The sequence below is a fragment of the Clinocottus analis genome, unplaced genomic scaffold (assembly GCF_023055335.1).
Source record: "Clinocottus analis isolate CAN_PGR_092001 unplaced genomic scaffold, fCliAna1.0.p SCAF_24, whole genome shotgun sequence".
Taxonomy (NCBI): domain Eukaryota; kingdom Metazoa; phylum Chordata; class Actinopteri; order Perciformes; family Cottidae; genus Clinocottus; species Clinocottus analis.
This window is the reverse complement of record NW_027175976.1, coordinates 5,165,787-5,186,692: the sequence shown is the minus strand read 5'-3', so window position 1 is coordinate 5,186,692 and position 20,906 is coordinate 5,165,787. Positions and strand designations below refer to the sequence as shown.

Here is a 20,906-nt window from a genome sequence, read left to right as displayed (position 1 = left end):
GCCCGGTCCTTGTTGGCCTCGGCGCTAATTAAACACTAACTGATAGAAAAAGCCTTCTCCACACTCTAATTATTCCCCTTTTAACGTCTAATTTCACCAATCAGTGCCATCTTTATTTCTGAGAGCAAATTGGGCAGTAATCATTTTCTAGTGGAGATTTCCCGGCCTGTAATTGTTGAATATGATTCAGTCGTTGTCAGAACGCTGGCTACTCTTATCCGTCATCTCACAGGGCAAATTTATCTGAAGATTGTGCTCAGAGAAATGAAGCTGAATATTTTTAATGAATTTTTAAAGGGATGGCTCATGGTGTTGTCGTAGTTTGACTGGATATTTTAAATATGCATAGTCTGGATAAATGGATGAAATCATTTGGTGGTGCTCGGAGAGAGAATATTCAAGACGTTTAATGCAAAATATATGTATTAAAAAAAAGGAAATCATGCATTTATTGGACAGCCTGTTTGAATCCAATCAGAGCAGTGGCTGAAAGCAGTGACATGTCAAAAGATAACAATATTGTATTAAGCTCTTTATTAGCTGCACCGTGTGTGAACACTTTTATAATCTGTAATCTGTGTGTGGATCAACATTTATACATTTTCATTAGAAACACCACCAAAATATCACAAATAAATTCATATGCAAGGCATTTATACATCTGACTAATCTTCAGTAAATATATTAGCAAAATTCTCATCCAAATAATCAAAGGCAAAAGTACAAATATCTAAGTGTTACAGCCGGATGGAAAGGAAGTCCGAGAGACAAAACATCAAGGACAAGTACTCTGAGGGGCAGTTGCTTCCTTTTCCTGTTTGTCCAGTTCCACTTCCTGTGTCTCCTGACCCGGTTGGTCAAGGTTCTTTATTTCCTTCAGTTTGATCAGCTTGTGCAAAATGCTGGAAAATAGTTTACTCTCTATATCTTTGTCATTCACTTAATTGCCCTCAATTTCAAATCAACATCATAAAAAACTGTCAAAAACAATGGTGATATAAACATCGGCACATTTGCGTGTATACACACGCGGTTGCAAACATGTACCCACGCACACACACGCACATGCACACACACACACACACACACACACACACACACACACACACACACACACACACACACACACACACACCGCTTGTTAAATCTGTCCTGGCCTGTGGAGAGAGTTATGACCAGATGGTTCTGACAATAAGCCTTTTTTTAGCCTCCCAGCTTGTCACTTAAAGCTTTCAGGGTTCCTGATCAGATGAGTTAATATGGCCAAATCTCACTTATCCACACTGGTAGCCCCGACAGCTGATATTATGTTTCACAAACATGGAAACGCATGAATTTGGGAGTTATTTAGATTATTTGCGTGAGGGGTCCGTCACACCGGAGTACCACTGTTCCTTCTTTCTTCACACCGCACCTATCAGGGGGTTCTTCCTCCTGGGGTCGGGCTGTCTTTCGTCCCCGTAGCCGTAGCGGTCGGGGCTGGTGTAGCGCTCCCTGGCGTCGGGGTAGCTCTCCGGGCCGATGTAGCGGGCCGGGCTGGCCTGCCGCTGGCCGTCTCCGCGCCCGCCGACGGCTTCGTAGTAGTGCCGCCCCCTGCGGCCCGCGGTGGGAGACGGGGGCACGTCCTGCCTCACTGCGGCGCGGTGCTGCTGCTGCTGCTGCTGCTGCTGCTGACCCGCGCCGGAGAACGGGGGGTAGTAGCGCTGGTTGTCGGCCGGCTGATGGGACTGCAAGACGGGGTAGGGTGGGTCTCTTGGGCCGGGTCTGGAGTGGGTGGGGTAATCATATGGATCCCTCCTGAAAGATTGGAAAAATCAGAACAGGCATGTTATATGTATAAAAAGCCTATTTATGTATGCTTTAGTGCATAGAGGAAGACACTATTTAACACTGGTTTGAACTGGTTTGGAGGAGAGGACGTGCCAGTGCTTTGGCCCTCCCTTGCAGTAAGCCCCCTCCTGTTATTCAGTTTACGTGGTGAGGCCGTGGCCTTGGCAGGATTGGGTTGTGGGAGTGGGGGGGGGGGGGGGGGGGGGGGGGGGGGGGGGACGTGGATGGAGAGATGCCAAGAGATAACAGCAAATGCCTTGGTAAGCATATATGAGGTCGTGTGTGTTGTGTGTGTGTTTAGCTGGAGTGTGCAGGAATGTGTGTGTCCCGAGGGGTCTGCAGTAACGAGGCAGCCAGCTGGAAGTCTCCGGTTCCCTCCCACTAGCTCTGGGTGATTAGGGGCTAAACCCTTGGGTAAGGCGACACGCGGACCTCGGGGAGACGGAAGGAGACGCAGAGAGAGAGAGAGACGGAGGAAGAGAGAGAATTGGAGAGAAGGTAAGAGAGAGAGAGAGAGAGAGAGAAAGAGAGGGAGGGCTGCTCACCTTTCAGTCCCACTTGAATGTTTTCCATCTTATGTGCTGTTTCCAGTGCCGAGCGACACGCATGTCTCGCAAGTAAGCAAATCTAAAAGTCAGGTCTTCATCGGCCGAGCTGTAAGGGAAACTCTCCTATTTATAAAAGTGGTGATCGACAATGAGCCCTGTGAACATCGTAAATGATCACGTTGGGCACTACACAAGCCACATCGCCGTCTCTTTTTGGCCATATATAGTCGTAAAGGTCACATTCAATACACGTGCAGCGGTCTGTCTGCAGTCATTTCTTCCTCTATCTCCCGTTGTTGGGATTAGTAACCAGGTATTCTACAACTTCATGTGCACCAACTGCAACCACTTTTCGTGCAATCAGAGCAGTTTCTATTGAGGGTCTGAGCACAGCCTTCATTCACCAGAGCCGCAGTTAAAACTATTGAACGCCATCAATCAGCAGCAGAGAGCTGCAGAACAGATTTGGACATTTACTTCCCACCCTTCAACAATGGCTCCCACTGTACTTATTATACAGAAGCCTTGAGCTGAGCCTCTCCCTTGTCCTGCATTCATATCCCGGCGTCTCCTCTGTCCAGTCCCCCGAGTGGAGCTCAGCACCTGTTGACTGGCCAATTAGAATGACTCACTCACCACAGATTAGGTCGCACACAGCTTGTGCATAAGAGGACTTCCCTGGAGGATATTCGTGGACTGTGCTGACGTGGATTTCTATATATGTGTGTCCCACATATCGGCGGAGTGTGCTTTCTGGCATGACCACCCAAACAGAGCGGGGAGGGGGTCTGGGAGATGGGGAGGGGTAGGAAACACAGGTGGTCCCAAGAAAAAACAGCACAGCCTTGTCAGTCAGCAGAGACGGAGCCGCGCACACACACACACACACACTCACACACACATGCATGACAAGGCTGGCGATAAGGGAAGGAAGCCTTAAAAAAAAGAGCGCAGAGAGAGAGAGTTCATATGGAATTATGATGTGAGGAGACAGCAGCAGATGTGGAGCGGGTCTGGGTGAGATCAACATATCCCTCCACCTAAAGCTCGCCGAGGAGTGAAACAAACGCCGGAGAGAAGAAGAGAGACGAAGGTCAACCTCCTCATTAATCCAGATTAAACGGCGAAGGCCACCAGGGGAGGTAAAGAGGAAAGGAAAGAAAGGATGGAGGGAGGGAGGGATGTAAGGGTGGAGGGAGGGGGAGCACCTGGGTCCTCAACCCGTCTCAGGGCCACCCAAACAGGCAGGAACCTCTGCTGGCTTCCCCATTCTTCTCTCATCACTCTCCTTAACCCCTCCTCCTCCAGATCTACAATTTCCACCTATTTTTCCACATCAATATTCATCTTCCTCTCCTTGCACATCACCTCTCTGACCTCTCCTCTTGCTATCCCCACTCGTGCGTGCCGCTTTTTTGGGGCTTCTCAGATGTAGCAACGGCAGCAAAGTGAGAGCTGCAGTGATTTAAAATGTGAGATTTACGGAGCAAAAACGAAAGGTCAATCACAGACTGTTCAAACTAATTAACAAATGTTCCTGATTATTCAATAATAATTAGTCAAACTAAGCAAACGCACCAGTTTAACATTAGATTTCCTTTTCTGAATGACTCGGGGATTAATTAAGCAGGGCACATTCCTGTGGTGGCGTGGCACACAGGTCTAGGTGACCTTTGACCCCGGCATGAAACGGCCTCGCAGAATCGCACCAGTGGCTGTGATGGGGTTGCCTTTTGTCTGCTCGTATGGGAGTACTTATGTTTCTTCAGAGCGGGGTCAAGTAAGTATCCTTTTGTGATGATTTAACCCTTATTTCATCAAAAATGTATCATTTGTGATATTATTGTAGCATCATTGCACCGAAGCAAACACGGGGAGATTCCTGACACATCGTGGTTCATAGCATTTGTCCATCTGTGTGTGCGGTCAAGCAGCTGGGGGGATTAAGGGGGTCCGCGGGCCTCAGTGACCCACAGAGAGTCCCTCATCCCCGGGTCACACAGCTGGCTCCAGCCGGGTGGAGAAGAAGGAACGGGCTCCGCTAACCTGGAACGTCCCCAGACCGCGTCGAGCGAGTACGTGTGCGCCTCGGCCAGCAAGAGAGCCGGAGGAAAAGAGTGTGTTTGTATATGCCAAGTGTCAGAGCGAGGTCTCTTGTTTACGTGGTGAGTTGCGTGACTTCATCTATGCGAGTATGCGAAAGAGAGGAAGCGTGAGAACGGAACAGAAATACAAACATTTACACACCAAAAAAAGTAACTTAAGACGTCCTCTGATTACTAAACTTGAAGTCAAATATGTTGTGCGTGGGTCTCACAGTCTGACACTAAAAACACAGCGAGTGAGTAACAGTTTCAGGACGGGGTGGAAATTCCCTCCGGAGTTTTTGATTTTCATGCCAAACATGCCGAAAACACAATGGCGCTCGGCGTCGGCAATGACAATTAAAGGAGCGCCGCTAATCCGTCTTGAAAAGAGCTTCTGACAACGGGAGACGTGCAGACACGAGGTGTGTTTTCGCTCGGCTGTCGAGACCCTTTTTTACGCACACGTTTGAAAATGTCAAAATAAAAATAACATTTAAAAAAGAGAAGAATAAAGAAATCAAATGCAAATGAGATGTTTCCAGGAGCCATGTGGAAAGAAACAAAGCGGCTTGAATCAAAGTCAGAAAAGGACAATGGAGTGACTTTAAACAAAGGAATTGGTTCGTGGTTGGTTGTTATTTCTCTCCATGTTATTATCAAATATGTAATATCATAAACAAAGTGGCTATTTGCAGCAATGTAGACACAGACAGTGCCGGAAGGGACGACATTAGTAGGAAGAGCTCATTCACGCTCACATTTTACAGCCACAAAAAAAACAAGGAAACGGGAAAAGGAGACGGCGCGAAGACAGAATAATGAAGGAGAGGAGCCGGGCAGAGAGGACAGATGTAGACTCGCCCGTCCCTCCGAGGTCTCCGTGGAGCGCTGCAGCAGGGTGTGATGTGAACCGCGGGGAGCAACCAGAGTGGAGCGCTGTAATGACACACCGTGTAATACATGTGACTCACACTTGGAGAACATCGGCGCCGTGTAGCACGCTCACGGCCACCCTCCGAGAGCGCGGCGCCGACGGAATATTACATCCAGGCTCATGTTGCGGGCTCGTGGATGTGGGTCGGGACTCGGGAGTGTGCGTGATTACAACAGCGAAAGGGAGGGGAGGGAGGAGGGGGGGTGCGCATCCATCTGGGACCGTGAGTGTGTGTAGCTTCCGCCTTATGACAGTGAAGAATGTGTGTGTATGGTGGTGGCATGGGGGATGGGAGAGGGGGGGATACCTTGCACCTGCCTCTAGGAAACGGAAGGAGGAAATGAGTTACCCCCCCTTCCTGCTCCCAACTGCCTATTAGACCCCCACACTCACCATTCTGGTCGCCCCAATACCCCCGGTCCTAAACAGCTGGAAAACACCCATGTGTCTCTGTCAGACTTGCATGAAAAAACACACGCCAACAGCTTTGTGTGTTCCCACATTTTACATTCAGAAAGGTCAAGGGACATGCTTGCTCGAATCTTTCAACATTTTATGTAGATGTGTTTGTATCTAAAGAAAAAACAAGACCCGATTTCAGAGTAGTTAGAAATGTGGGACTCTGCAGATAACATCCCGGGAAGATTTACTGAATCATATTAAGCAGACTGTTAATAAAGTTAAGACACGCTTGTATCATCAAGGTAGAGTCTTTGCTAATTATAGATATATATAGATGTTCTGTACATTGTACAGCGTTCAGCGCTGCGCCTATGTGTGGATTCACTCTAACACCTTTCATTTTCCCTGATTAAATCGGCAAGAGAAGAGTTCGCAGGCTCTGCGTGCTCAGCGAACCACAATGCATCAAAACCACGGACTGAAAATGACCGAAGAACGGGAGGAAAAACACGTTTTGGCAACAGGAAGGAAGATGTTGACCAAAAACAGGTGCCTGTGAATAGCAGAACAATTAACTACTTTCCCAGTATGGTGCAGCACGGAGGCCACAAACAGATGCCTGGAGGTCTGCGGTGTTTGGAGCAAAGTTTAAGGATGTTTGTATCACTGTTTATCTCCCTTTGTTGACACACACACACACACACACACACACACACACACACACACACACACACACACACACACACACACACACACACACACACACAGGCAATTCAAAATTGAGTGCCAACGCTTAAACACTGAACTGCATTCACCTAAATTACATTTGCACACGTAATTAATTCATGTGAGGAGACACAGATGCAAAACGTATGCACATGTACGCACATCTGTCAGCTCTGCGCTCACCTGTTGGTCAACTGACGAGGAACAGACACGCGGTGCATGCAAAATGCATTATTTTAATCTGCAGGAGAAAAAAAGAAAAAAAAAAACAGCTGCTGCACATCACTGCCAAACACTTTTCCCCTCTACACACACACACACACACACACACACACACACACACACACACACACACACACACACAGACACACACACACACACACACACACACACACACACAGACATCCATATGCATATCCACACACTCTTTACTGGGTAAAATGTTTCACGTGTCCTGCGGCGCTGCAGGAAAAATAAAAGTAGCTGGAAATGCATCCATTTATTTAATGTAGTGAAACCGCTGGTCGGTGGTTTCTAGATGAGATGCTGAGGCCAAGACATGGTCATCAATTAATATAAAAAAATGTTTATTTAAAAGATGTAATACAGTGCGTTTAGCAAGTTGGCATATTCATTAGTGGATGATGCATTCTCCACATTCTCCAAATTCATCCTTGTCCCAAACACACACACACACACACACACACACACACACACACACACACACACACACACACGCCCTTAGTCATAGCGCTAATGGCTGTGCTAGCTGAGTGCTAGAGACACAGAGCAGACCCGGCTGGCTCGGCAGCAGAGGGAACCATTAGCCAGTCCGGCTCCGCCGAGGCAGCTCTGCTAATCAAACCAGGGCTATGTCAACAACAGCAGTGGAAATTGGCTCTCACCTAGACGCACGTGCCTCATCTAAATGGGCCCGTGTTTACACTCTCTGCTACCATATACCGGGCAGGGACGGGGGGACGTGTAATGTGTCAGTGGCAGCGGGAAAAGTGGGAGCTTCGGGTTTGGAAATGAGGAGGCGAGGAGTGACGGCAAACAGCCCGTATGTACACTAAGTAAAGGCACTCTCTCATGAAGCTCACGCTGAATGACTCATCCATCACCTCGGGTGATCTCATGCTTCAAACGGCTATCAATAACCGGTTGTTCAATGTGATTCTAATGAGTTACATTAGTCAAACTGCTGCTCTCATGCAGGGTGGCTTCGAAAGCACTTTGCCACGGAGGTCAAAGGTCGGGTTCGCTTCTTGGACGGCGCTCCAACAACAGGCGCGTCACGGAGACTTGTGCTTCATGGGAAAAGCAGCAACAGTTAATGACGATAGCAGATGGGAAATGCAGAAACTTTTCGGCTCGCCACAAATCATATTCAATTTCTCAGGTTCCTGGCAGTTCAAGCAAAGTTCGCCGTCGGCCTATTCTGCTCCATTCTGTTCGATTCTGTGCGAGGAGGGGAGCATTTGAATTCTTGCTGACTCCTGCGTCTCCTCCACAGAGCTGCCCGTCCGTCTGTATTTGCCGACTGAACGTCAGGCCGACTTGTACATAACAGTCTTTGAATTTCTCGCTGAGCTCATGGAGAGCGCCGAGGCCTCGGAGTGTGTACGCTTTGTTTTATTTATAAAGCGGAGATTCCGTCTCTCCAACACACACACACACACACACACACACACACACACACACACACACACACACACGAGAGGCCGTGGGAGGGAGGGGTGGAGCAGGGAGGAAGATACGAGAGACGGAGACGAGATACAAAGGGATATAACCAGGAGCGGCGCACAAAGAGATGCAGACGGAAAAAAAAAAGGATTGATGGAATCAGAGAGAAGTTATTGTAAACAGGTAGAGCCCATAGTGCCTCAGCCTTTTCATTTCTGATTCCATTACGCTTTGCTGTGTCTGAGCGCAAACACCGTTAGCTGGACAAACAGCGCACCAGCACCCTGTTCCTTCATAAAAGGGCCCTCGAATAAGAAAAGTGTCATGGCCCCTCTCGGGAAATTAAACCAAAATAATCCGCACATCGCTTCAGATGCTCTTCGGTTGCTTATTTAACAATAAAAGAACGGGGAGGTGGAGGAGAGGGGGGGGTCACGTGACCGTTTAAACCAATCACGTAGAAGACAGCAGCTGTTACGGGGTAAATGTGGAAAAACGACTGCGGCTAAAGACTCTCCGGGACCCCGAGGAACAAAATGAGTTTCGGAGACAATAAGTCTAACCGAGTTGGGCGAGTTTAAAGTGAGCCATTCGACAGCTGGACAGCAGCGGGCGGGCAAACACTTGATCACTGATGAAAAAAAACTGCTCGAAGCGCAATTGTTTTTTAATAAAGATGCAGGAGAGTGCTGAGAAAATATCACTTCTCCCCCTGACCTTGAAAAAGCCATCCGGATTCATCGAGAGCGCCAAACGATGTTACTGCGCCGATATAATAACAGGCCTTTGCAATAAATACGGCCAGCCGTGTGAGGGAGGAGTGATGCAGAAATAAGTGATGAAATAGCAGCGTTTTAGAAGGTTTTTTTTCAATTGTGACATTCCTCTCATCTTTTCTTATTGATTTACTTTATTCTAATGAAGAGATATTTGGATGCATGGTGTGTCCGGCCTGGACGTGGCTCATTAGGGCCTGAGCAGACACTGCCCTTGGGTCAAAAGGTCCAGGAGCTGAGATGCTGGACAAAACAAAATGGATGTAAGACTGGGAAGTGGGTCGAAGTGTGTGCACTTTAACGGGAGGTCAGGCAAGAGTCCTCAAAGGGGACACTTCTCCACATTGGAGGACACTCGACCTGCTCAACACAACTCCTCTGGTTCTTAAGGAGGGGGCCGAGGGCGCTTGATAAGCACTGAGCGCTCACGCACACCAATTACGAACCGGAGAGGCTGCTCAAAATGACTGATGGCGGAGCAAACGAGGCGACAGGGAACCAAAACCCACGGACACGGAGGCCAATCAGGGCCACAGTGGATCGTCTCCACTGTCCAGATGTGACGGGAGCTCCGCGAGGCCAGCTTCTTCCTCCGGGGTCGAGGCCCCGCGCTCGAGGCCCCGCGCTCTCTGACTCACTGGCCTCCGGCTTCACATCAATCGGCCAATTATCAGCCCCCGGCCGGCGACGTTGCCGAGCCAATCCCGTCCCCCTTAATCCAATCACCTTTTGAGGAGTGAGGGGGGAAAGGGAGGGGGGGGGGGGGGGGGTCAGGGGCCGCTCTGATTGGATAACCCGGGGCTGGGTCGCTGCGTCCGTGACCTGCTGCTTTGAATTGGTAATGATGTTAATATTCTCCATATGGCCGTGTGTGTCCGCTCGTGATGTGTGTGTGCCCCCCTCTTGCTCCCCCGAGCGTGGAGCCTCTCAGCAGGCTGAGCTGCACCCCGGCGTTAATGGCCGACGGAGGTTAGAGCCAAAGTAGCACTATCACCTTCCCTGAGGGAAACCTCTCCACGCTGCCACTTCCAAATCCTCTCTCGCAGACTGCAGCTCTCGGCAGCCGGAGTCCCAGGCAGAGGTGCTCTCCTGTCCGTCCCCGCTACTTTGTCCTCCGCCCAAGGCCGGACGATACAGCTACACTTTGGACTGGGATGAGAAATGTTTAGCCGATACCAGGGAGGACGTGGCAGACTCGTTTTTTGTTCGACTACGAGAAAAGTGGAATATACTGCGCTGCTCTAAGCTACAAAAAACACACACAATAGACCATACTTGTAGCGGAAATAGGAATGAACATGTTCACACTTTGCAGCACTGAAAGTGAAATATTGAAATGCCTGCCTGCTTTGATTCAGCCACGATTCCATTCCCATCCGTCTGACTCATACCTCTCCTCTCCTCACTCTCCATTTGCTCCCATCTGTGAGGTGCTTTGCAAAATCTCCTGCACTATCCATCCACAGACACACACAAACACACACACACATGCACGCACACTCACCTCCTTCACTCCCACCCCTCCAGCTGCAGCCCCAGCCGGCTCCACACAAAGGCAGGCCAAATGTATGCTAATGAGAGCCAGGCCAATGGTGGAGCCGCACTCATTTTGAGAGGAAATGGCTTTCAATAATGGCGGCCCCCGGGGGGATTTTGCACAAAGTTCAGCTCCACTTTGAAAAATGCATTCAATTCACTGCTGTCTGCTCGCTCTTTCTCTCCTGTTTTTTTTCCTCCCCTCGATGAGAAAAAAAAAGGAATAAATCCCAGAAAAGATTTGCGTCTCCCCTTCTTGCCTCTGTATTTATGCTGGGGGAGTTGGAGGAGGTTTTTTTGGGGGGACTGAGGAGTCGTGATTTATCTTTACAGGAACATCAGAAACAAGAACACAAATGCATGACTCTGAATCCTGTTGAAACTCTATCTGGCACTTTTTCTCCGCCATTTCTTTGCTCTTGCTCTGCTGAGGCGAATGTCCCCAGAAGCATGTTAACTGTGGCATTATGCATTTCAAACGAAGGATATCCTCTGGGTCCTGGGCCTAAAAATACTTCAAAGAGGAGAGGAACACAGTGAAATAACAATGAGGAGATTTCTTGAGGTAATTAACATTATTTGAACTCGACTTATTATCTTCCTGCCTCATCGTATACAAACATATTAAAAAGTCCATTGGCACCCATCGGTGGGTTTGGAGGCTTGAGTTTGAACCTAAAAAGTGTTTTCCGATGACCTTTTCTTGACCTGAGAACACGCCCTGGAAAGGGTTAACGTTGTCGGACGAGAACGCGGACCACACTTGATGTTAAGAGGCAGCGCATCCTCACATCCTTGCATCCTCGCATCCTCACATCCTCCAATCTAGAGGTGCTGGGACGGAGAATGTCTGGTCTCTTTCTTGCAAAAAAGATTCCAACGATTGAAATGGATTGTCAGTTTTTGTTGTCGACTCATCATCTCATCAACAAAATGCAGAACGCGCCATTCCTGCCGGTCTGACGGGCATCAAAGAGGATTCTCAATTTTCCGGACCCGCTTCGTAATTTTTCCGGAGAGAAAGTGTCGATAAGTGGACGCCGCGACTTCTTTTTACCGTATACGGTGCCTAAATATAGTTTGAGCTCTTAAAAAGGTCACGCGAGTCTGTCTCCTTCCAGGGTTCGTCTCCACAGTTACACTTGGCCAGGCTCTCTGTCTCTCTGCTGCTGGGCCGTCTCTCCCTCTCTCTCCCCCTCAGATTCTCAGTGTGTCTCGTCCTGAGCCGGTGCCGATGTCTGCGCTCCCTGGTGCCTGTCATATCAGGAGGGGCAATAACCCGTGAAATGACTGTTCTCTTTTTCGCACTCTCCTCCTCTCCCATCCCGGTGTGCCCCCCCCCCACCTTCGTTGCCTCATTTCCTCCTCTCGCTTTCCACCGCGCCACGCCGCTCCACTTGGCTGCCGGGGCCAGCAACCACCACAGAGATGGCGGGCACGCACGCACGCACACACACACACACACACACACACACAAACAGGTAATGCTCCGGTGTGGTTGGACTGATGTATGCGTGGTGCGGCCCTGCTGGGAAATGTGCGTGTGCATAATTTGACATTAAGCAAATAGAAAGAAACATGTGCAGTTCCATTTAACCCACACTAGAGGTTATAATTTCGTTTTAAGAGCAAGCCATCCTCCGTGTGCGTGTGTGTGTGTGTGTGTGTGTGTGTGTAAGATCCCGCTTGGGCCTTGCTCTCTGGAGAGCTGAACACTCCTATTCCTGGGATGAGTAGACACTCCCAAGGCAAACACTCCAGATTTAATTATAAGCTCCAAAGAGGATTAGTCTGTGCTGTGTCTGTGTGTGTGCACGTGTGTGTGTGTGTGTGTGTGTGTGTGTGTGTATGTGTGTGTGTATGAGAGAGTGATGGAGACACAAAGGGAGAGAGTGGTAAGAAGTTATCCCTTCATTTCCAGCACTGAGGAATGAAACAGACACACACACACGGTCTCACCTGGGGTGTGTGGGGTACTGCCGGTCCACCTCTTCGTAGCGGGGTGCGGGTCGAGAGTCAGCACCTCTGGGTGCCATCTGGTGTGGAGAGACAGGACACAGACTGTAAGCATGTGGACAAAAAGAAAATCCCAAATGTTCAGTCACCCAACAGTCAAAAGCGCCTTCGAGCAAGGCGTCGAACTCACATCTCTGTCAGTCAGGAGGCAAACCAAAAATGTGTGAAGCTGTTTGCAGATTCAAAGCATATTGATGCAGAACACACGCATCCTCAGGCTTTATGTTCGACCACAGCCATATTTCAGATCCAACTCGGTGGACGTACATTATGTATTCAAAGCTTGTGGTTTCACTGGAAACAAAAAAAAAGAAGAAGCTCAACATGGAATGCCCCACATGTGGCAACACAAACACATGCAACCACATGAAGCCTCCGATGAACATGTGCGGATTCGGTTCATGCAGAGACACCAGTCTTGCGAAGATACATTGCATTCTGGGTTGTTTTTTTTTGGAGGGGGGGGGGATTGTTTGCGCTTTCATCTGCGTACACGTTGAAGTGATTGACTGGAGCCACGTCCCGCCCCCGGGCGGACACGGTAACCGTCTCAGGTCCGTCCACGAGTCTTCTTCTAAGGTTCTGCGTCCGTCGGCGAACGACTGCGGATTACAGGCCTCACGCGGTGGCGGGAAAAGACGGCGGCGTCAAGTTGTGGACACGGTCTCAAGTTACGACAACACAAGGTGGGGAGGGGGGCGGGAGCATACAGTTTCAATTACCTGCAATCTGGGTTTCCACATACAAACACAGGCTTGTTTACTCAGTGGACATTTCATTGGTCAAACACACCAATCGCGGCTGCGGCGTAGTGCAGCACACACACACACACACACACATACACGCTGACGCGTTGACCAAACACACCAAAAGCGGCGTGCGTGTACCAACACACCGGCACGTGCGCGCATAAACAAGCAATCACCGGTCTGACGGACGCACGCGCATGGGAATCTCGAGAGGTAAACAGCGACGCGTTTGATCCGAGCGACGCCCACCTGCACAGGATTTGAACACACACACACACACGCACACACACACACGCACGATAGAAGGGTGTCAATGACTCGGTGGTCCATCTCCGTGTTTTGCTCAAACTCGTCGTGCTTGTCAATGCGGCAGTGGAGCATCACCAGATATCATTAGCATGGAGCTCTAATGTCTCTGAATGGGAGCCAGGAAGAGAGAGCACATCAGAGGCAAGGACGGGGCGAGCTCTGCTCTCTAATGTGGCTTTGTGCCCGTGTGTGTGTGTGTGTGTGTGTGTGTGTGTGTGTGTGTGTCTACATGTGTGTGTAAATATTGCGGTAGTCGGGGGTTTAATATGAAGTCGGAAAGTGAGCGCTCCATCTTTGGATGGCGGTGCGTGAGTGCGTTAGGTAGGGGACATTATGCAAAGGGCCGCATAATGTGAAGTAAAGGGGACATTAGTCTCAGCAAGAAGCTGGGACTCAGGTGGACGACCTTCTGTGTGCCGAACGACGCACAATACATCTTCTGAGTACGAAGGAGAGCGATGGGGAAGAGGAGGAGGGGAGGAAATGTGTGTTTTGACAGAAAAAAAAGAGTGAAACACTATTGATTGTATTAGCATAATAGCCTGCAGCCATAGGTCTGGTTGTTTCCCTTATTAACTGACACACACACACACACACACACACACACACACACACACACACACACACACATAATATGGCTGTCATATGGATGCCTTTCAAGCGGAAGCCCGTTTCCCCAAATTAGAAGAGCCAGCTTTAGTGCCAGATGATGCGCTTTGAAAACACTGCGAGGCCACGCGCACACACAGACACACACAGACAAGTAAACAAACACACAAAACAAGTCTAACTCTCACCATGGCAACTGGTGAAAAAAAAATGAAATTCATCCAGGTTACAGAGGAAATGCAAGCAGTCGGACTTCTGAGCAAAAGAGACTTTGATGACACTTTGCGATCGCCTCACGTCCTCGCCCCGAACCCGGTGACGTCATATGTGTGTGTGTATCTACAGTTTATATATATACACACACACACACATATATATATATGTGTGTTTATATACACACACACACTGTATACGTGGCATGTGCAAGTGATAATCAGAGGAAAAGTTAATGTCTTATGCAGACAGTAGCTGAGAGAAAGCCAGATTCTCTCTGGACTCCATCCCAGACCACAACACACACACACACACACACACGCACACACACACACACACGCGCACACACACACACACACACACACACACACACACACACACACACACACACACACACGCACACGCACACGCACACACACACACACACAATAGGAATTTCCTATTTCTCATGTCTGTCATGTGGGGAAAAAAGTGATAATCGTAAAAGCTGAAAAGACTTTTTGTTAATCTTCGAGAACGCCGCGGCCGCTTGTGCGTAATCAGCGCTCCAACCTGACAATCAGCAGATCTTCCGGCTGCTTTTTAAGACGTTCGTCGCGAGGAAAAGCGAAAATGAGCTTCAACATATCGGGAACAATCTCGCTTATAAAGTGTATAATTGTGTTGAGTCATTGCCGCAATTCAGCAGCTGACAAACGCTCCGGCAGAATGCTTGGCACGTGTGTGAGTGAATGAGGGGGGAAGAAAAAAAAAAAAGTCACTTTCCCATTTTTCCAAATTAGAAAGCCGTGCTTTGACACACACCAATCAACTCTAGCAGCACAGCTGTCGCATTCATCAGAAAGTATTGCCGGAGCTCAGGAAATGAATTTTCCTGAAGCACTTTTTGCTTTGCTGTAAACTTGCGATGCTCCCATATACAATGAACCATCAAATGAGAGTCCAAGTGCTTTGACACGACGCCTGAGCTTTCATCCCGCGGCTGAGATGCGCAGATTTGCCTTTTTTTCCAAGCCGCTTTTTCCCGCGTTGTCTCTTGCCAAACGGCATAATTAGCCTCCTGTACTGCCATCTACTCCTCTTCCATCCATCCATCCGGTTTCCTCCCCCTCCCTCCCTCCATCTTGGAGGATAATTAAGCCTGCGTCTCACTGTGGAGCCTCTGCCTGTTTGCTCCCTCGCCCCCATACACCGTGCATCCCACTGGCACCAGGAGGCGAGCAGCGTAGTGGTGTCCCCGCTAGTAAACAGTGAAAATGTTACGATGGTTACTTCTGTTGTTTGTCTGCTCATTTTGGAGATCGTTGGGAAGACGACTTAAAAAAACAAAACAGTTTTAATGAGTTTTGTTTGGTTTCTGTCGAGTTATAGTTAAAAAATAACTGTTTCCGTCAATGGAGCCTGCTCGCTTTTTGTTTCTTTCCGCATCTAAGTCGGCGAATCAAGGGTTTTTATTTCAACCAAATAAGTGCTGCTGTTTGTCGGAGCCGTGGAAAGATGAATAAAGATGCTTTGATGAGTTGTATTTAGTTTGAATGAAGCGCGTGAGGTGAAACAGCTGCAGTCTGACTGGCGTCCAGCGGCTCTAAAGGATAGCATTGTAAAGATATGTGTTGTATGTTCATACATTATAATAAACATACATGATGTCATGATGCCGACTGTCACCTCTCCCTCTAGAAGACAACAGCCTCGTGATCTCCTCCAGGAGGAAAGGAGCTCGAGTGTCTTCCTCCAACTGAAATATTTCTTTACACATCTCCAATGTTCCTGTAAAAATGGCTCGTTGGCATAGCTGCTAACTAATAACCAACCAAATCTCGCAAGAGGTCAAAGCACCTCTTTTTTTCGCCGCTAAGCCGTCGGCACACGAGATTATGCTGCATTAGGAGGCGCCGAGTGGACCTCAAACAGGAGGCTCACTTGCCCCCCAGTGTACACTAAACACTCCCACACCTGGACCCTGCTCACTCGGAGCTCGTTAGCAGCAGATGGTACACACACGCAGACAGACACACACATACACATACACACCAGGGACCAAAGGTTACACACACTCAGACTGGAATGCAGTCTATTTTGGTAATAGGCCAATCTGCTGGTAATTGTCGTCGTTGTTAGTGTTGGTTTAGGTCTCAACTCTTGACCTTCAACGTACAGTTGGGTTCGGAGTCCGGCAGGACGTGTGTGTGTGTGTTTGTGGTGTAATCCTCTCATGCGAGGGTGTAACAGGTATCGGGATCGGAGGGGGGGGGACTTGGACGCTCCCGGAAACGCGCTGATGTCACCGGCTCCGAGTGGACAGACACCGAGGAAATAAACATGTTGTGCGGCCCGAGAGAGTATTTGATTTGTTTAAGTGTCTATTAGCCAGAAACATTGTGCAACTGGACGATTTATCACCCTCTTCAGGCATATGACAAAACGTGGGATGGGCCAGTTTCATCCGACATGGCTGCAGAAAGTGCGTCTGCGGACTGGAAACTGGAAGATTAGGTTCCGTGTTAATTAAACTGCCAAATCAAATCACGGACTTCCTGAAAAGGGGGAAACCTGCACGTGTGGGCGTCTCGTCGCTGCAATCAACATGCATGTTAAACCTGTTCCATGTGTGCGTCGGTGTGTGTGTGTGTGTGTGTGTGTGTGTGTGGCCATGGGGTGTTGTATATTTACTGGAGTCGTGTCCTCCCCTCCACCCCCTCTGAGGGGGTTTGTTTGCCTCCCCACTGTTTACTGAACTAACATCCGAAGGCCCCTGTGAGTGTGTGCATGTGTGTGTTTGGCTTCTTTCTTCCCTCTCCAGGTTTTGCACGATGCCCCCGAAAAGTACATTAGGTGGCCAAATCACATCTTCCAGAGTCACGTGTGTGCACAGGTTATTCAGCCTTCTGTCGCCCCATCCCTCCTTACAGTAACAGATTTGTGGATGTGGGGGTCGCCGCTGCCACCGCCAGCGAAGGCTTTTGATGAGTCAGTCCAGCGCCTCATGCCCTCCAACGGCCCGCTGCAAATGTCGTGAGGCTGAAGCGCTTGACCTTCAGATACTTTGATGCGGCTCCAGACCCTCCAGAGCGAGCTCTTTAAAAAGGGGTCCAGGTCCGATCATCCCAGAATTCATCCGCAGTGGTTTGTTTGTATTCATCTGGCCTTGAATTTCCCTTTCTCAATGTCTGCCATTAATGGCTCACGAGGTTCCACCGCGTTTGCGTCCTGCGTCTGTTGAAATTCCTCATCTTCATTCATCAAACTGTAATCTGATCCATTTTCTCTTTTCCTTCTCTGGATAAAGACGATACGAGCATTAAAGGGAATAATAAGTCAAAGTCATCGGGGGCCTCATGAAGGAGGCGATGGAAGAACAGATGTTCTCTTGCTTTTGTTTTGTATCCAAGATGTGTTCATATTTGCATAGTATCCAGTGATTTCTGCTTTCTTATTTTGGCTCTCCTCCTATGTAAGAGAGACCTTTCTCGAGAGCGCCGTCAGCGAGACGGTAAAATAAACACCGTGTTTTCACAGAGCACAATTTGTTTGAACGGCAGTTTTGAATTTGAACATGAAAACAACCTTAATGCCATACAATCAAAGTCTTCTTTTTCTTTAATGCCATTCCTTTTGGTGGCTTCTCTCAAATTCTCCCTCACTATCGAGGGTTCACTGGGGCAGAGGGAGATGCTCACAATAAAGAAATCGAGCGCACGCATCCAATTTATGATCAGCTGGAATTCAGCCATTCAGCATTTGGTGCATAAGTAGTTTGAGAAAAAGTTAAGGAGAAAAGAAATTGAGATGAAGGTGTTTAGCATTTTCCACAAGTCCTTTCCTTTGCTAAGATGTTAATAGTCAGGACCCCGCTGAACCTCCCCTTCTTTACCTCGAACACAGACTGGTGACGAGCTTTGAAGCGCGAGCGAGGAGCAGAATGGGAGATTTCTATCAACTTGCAGACAGATCACACTCTGCAGTTTGCCCGTAGGCCAGAGACAAGCTGCGGGGATGAAGACAGACACCCGATAAGTCCCTGTAGGACTTTGCCGGGCCCAGATGGGGAGGAGGGAGCGGAAAGGTAGGGTGAGGAAAGAAGAAAAAAAAGGAAAGAAAAAGAAAAAAATCCCCCGGTTGCTGCTCGGCATTGGAATGAAGCGACTTAAAACAAAAGAAAGGAGAGAGGAGCGTGTTGAGCCTCGGGGAAGAGCTGAGGAGACAAGGACGGAGAGGAGGAGAGTCCGTGGACGGAATCGCTCATTGTGACTTTGCGAAGAGAAAGACGACGGAGGGAAGGCGCGAGGCGTGTGTGTGAAAACTCTTGATGGCGGTGGGCGGAAAAAACATAATGCCAGAATGAGATGTTCACTCTTGTCTTTGTCTCCCAGGAGCGAGAGCGATAGTTCAGTTTGAGCCTCGAGTCTCTGTGTGTGTGTGTGTGTGTGTGTGTGTTTGTGTGTGTGTGTTCGTGGTAGCGAAAAGAGGAGTTGCTGTCTGTGAGCGCCAATCAAACAACGAGCTGAATTAAGACGACGTGGGTGGTCAATTTTTATTTTAAATAAATAAATAAAATGAATCGATATGCGAAAGGTTTCCGGTGGTTTTAACTGTTGAAAGAGCTCATTTGCTTTCAGGGCATTCATGAAGCGCCATAAGCAGTCGTATTCTGGAATATTTAAAAGGGATTAGTGCGAGAAACAATTACATTTGCAATCAGAACATGGATTCATCTCACCTCGCCGGCAACGAGCTTCACCTAAAAATGATCTGCCAGGACTTAATCCTGGAACTCAAAGGCTCGCGGAGAGGAACTATTTTCGCAGCACTACTTTTTTCATAATTATCACCTCCCCCAGTGAGCGCTCCCTCCTGCCCTCATCCTCCTCTGTACTTTCCCTCCCGCTCAGCCTCGGTTCTCCAGCGGCCGCTCACAGTAGCTGGTTCGGGGTTTTATTCTGGGGCGTACGACCCGAACACTAACTTGCGGTGCGGCCTGCTGTAATTACACGGGGCCCAGAATAGCAGCGGGCCCGGTCCACGGAGCCAGCACCGACGGGCAGCCTTTGATCGGCACGCAGGCCGGGAGGATCACGAGGAAGAAGAAAAAAAACCATGCAGGATCAGGAGGCTGCATTTCTTGTAATTACTGAATTACGAGATTTCCCCCTCAAAAAAAGTTTGTGTGTGAGCTGCCAGCACGGATCTGGCTGGAGCCTCCTAGCGAGAAATGAACTCTGAAAGCAGCTTCAGTTTTGGCCGAAGCTGAGGTTTGCAGCCCTTTGATGGCTTGTGTGTGTGTGTGTGTGTGTGTGTGTGTGTGTGTGTATGTGTGTGTGTGGACATGAAGGCTTTCCATAGCTGCGTGTGTGTTTTTATGTGTTTGTGGTATGTTACCTCTTAAAAGTCTAAGTTATAAAGTGTGCATGTGGGGGCGTTCATTTATATGCTTTGTGTGTGTGTGTGTGTGTGTGTGTGTGTGTGTATGTGCGCGCACGCTTGTGTGTGAAGTCAGGAAAGAGTACGTGTGACATTTCTTTAACTTGTGAGCGTGTTTGTGAAAAAATAGTAAGCAGGACTTTATCCAAGTTGCTTGGATGCCTCAAAATGCTGCTTTCCCCATGGGGATCGTGTGTGCGTGTGCATGTGTGTGTGTTTTACTTGGACATATATCTTTGTGAGGACCAATTATAGTTTTAGACCTTCAGAGTAAGGGACACTTTTGAAAAGTGGTTTTAAGTTTCAGGTTAGAACTCATGTTCAGGTTGGGACTAAAGGGGGTAGAGAATGAATTATGACAATGACTGTCCTCACAAAGATAGAAGTGCAGGGACATGTGTGTGTGTGTGTGTGTGTGTGTGTGTGTGTGTGCGAGAGGGAGAAAGTGAGGCGGACAGAAAGAGAGAGATGTTGAGTGATGGTGTGTAGGCCAGTCATCCCTCTCTCTTTCCTCATTAAAATATGGCAGGTGCATCAGTAAAAACTAAAATCCGCACACACACACACACACACACACACACACACACACACACACACACACACACACACAGGGCATATGCTAACCTGATTAACACTAACATTAGACTAACATTAGTGCAGCCTCCTTCAGAGAAACTCCCCCGTACCAGCTGCTCCCTCTCCCTCACTTCCTTCCATATGCACAAACCGGCATCTCGGCCTCCCACGCCATGCTCCTCCGATTCATCCTCTCTCTGCACATCTACACTTTTAACCGTTTATTTGACAGGAAACGGTTGTGATTAACTGGACAGCATGGAGCGCATAGCGAGGGGGGGGGAGTGGGGAAACAAAGTCTGTAAAATACAATGTGTGTGCAGCGGCGTTTACGCCGACGTTCGCCGACCTCCCGCGCTCACTCCGACCTCAGCGCTGCCCCCAAAACACGCCGCGTCTTCCTCTTCCTCCCACGCTCCATTCCTCCAGTCGTTTAAGTCAACGCCTCCGTGTGTCTGTCAGTCCCGACCGTCCCATCTGTCTCCTCC

At 48.8% G+C, this 20,906-nt stretch overlaps 1 protein-coding gene across 1 annotated transcript in view; it reads right to left on the bottom strand.

Annotated features, from left to right (window-relative positions):
* Positions 1 to 1,102: 1,102 nt before the first annotated feature.
* LOC137793994 (partitioning defective 3 homolog B-like) overlaps positions 1,103 to 20,906 on the bottom strand; it is a 109,384-nt gene continuing 89,580 nt past the window's right edge. Inside the window, exons 23-24 of the mRNA XM_068590502.1 lie at positions 12,485 to 12,561; positions 1,103 to 1,797 (exon numbers count right to left, since the gene is read on the bottom strand). Coding sequence (XP_068446603.1) covers positions 1,404 to 1,797; positions 12,485 to 12,561 — 471 coding nt within the window. The 3' untranslated portion in view covers positions 1,103 to 1,403. The remainder of the gene's footprint in view (positions 1,798 to 12,484; positions 12,562 to 20,906) is intronic.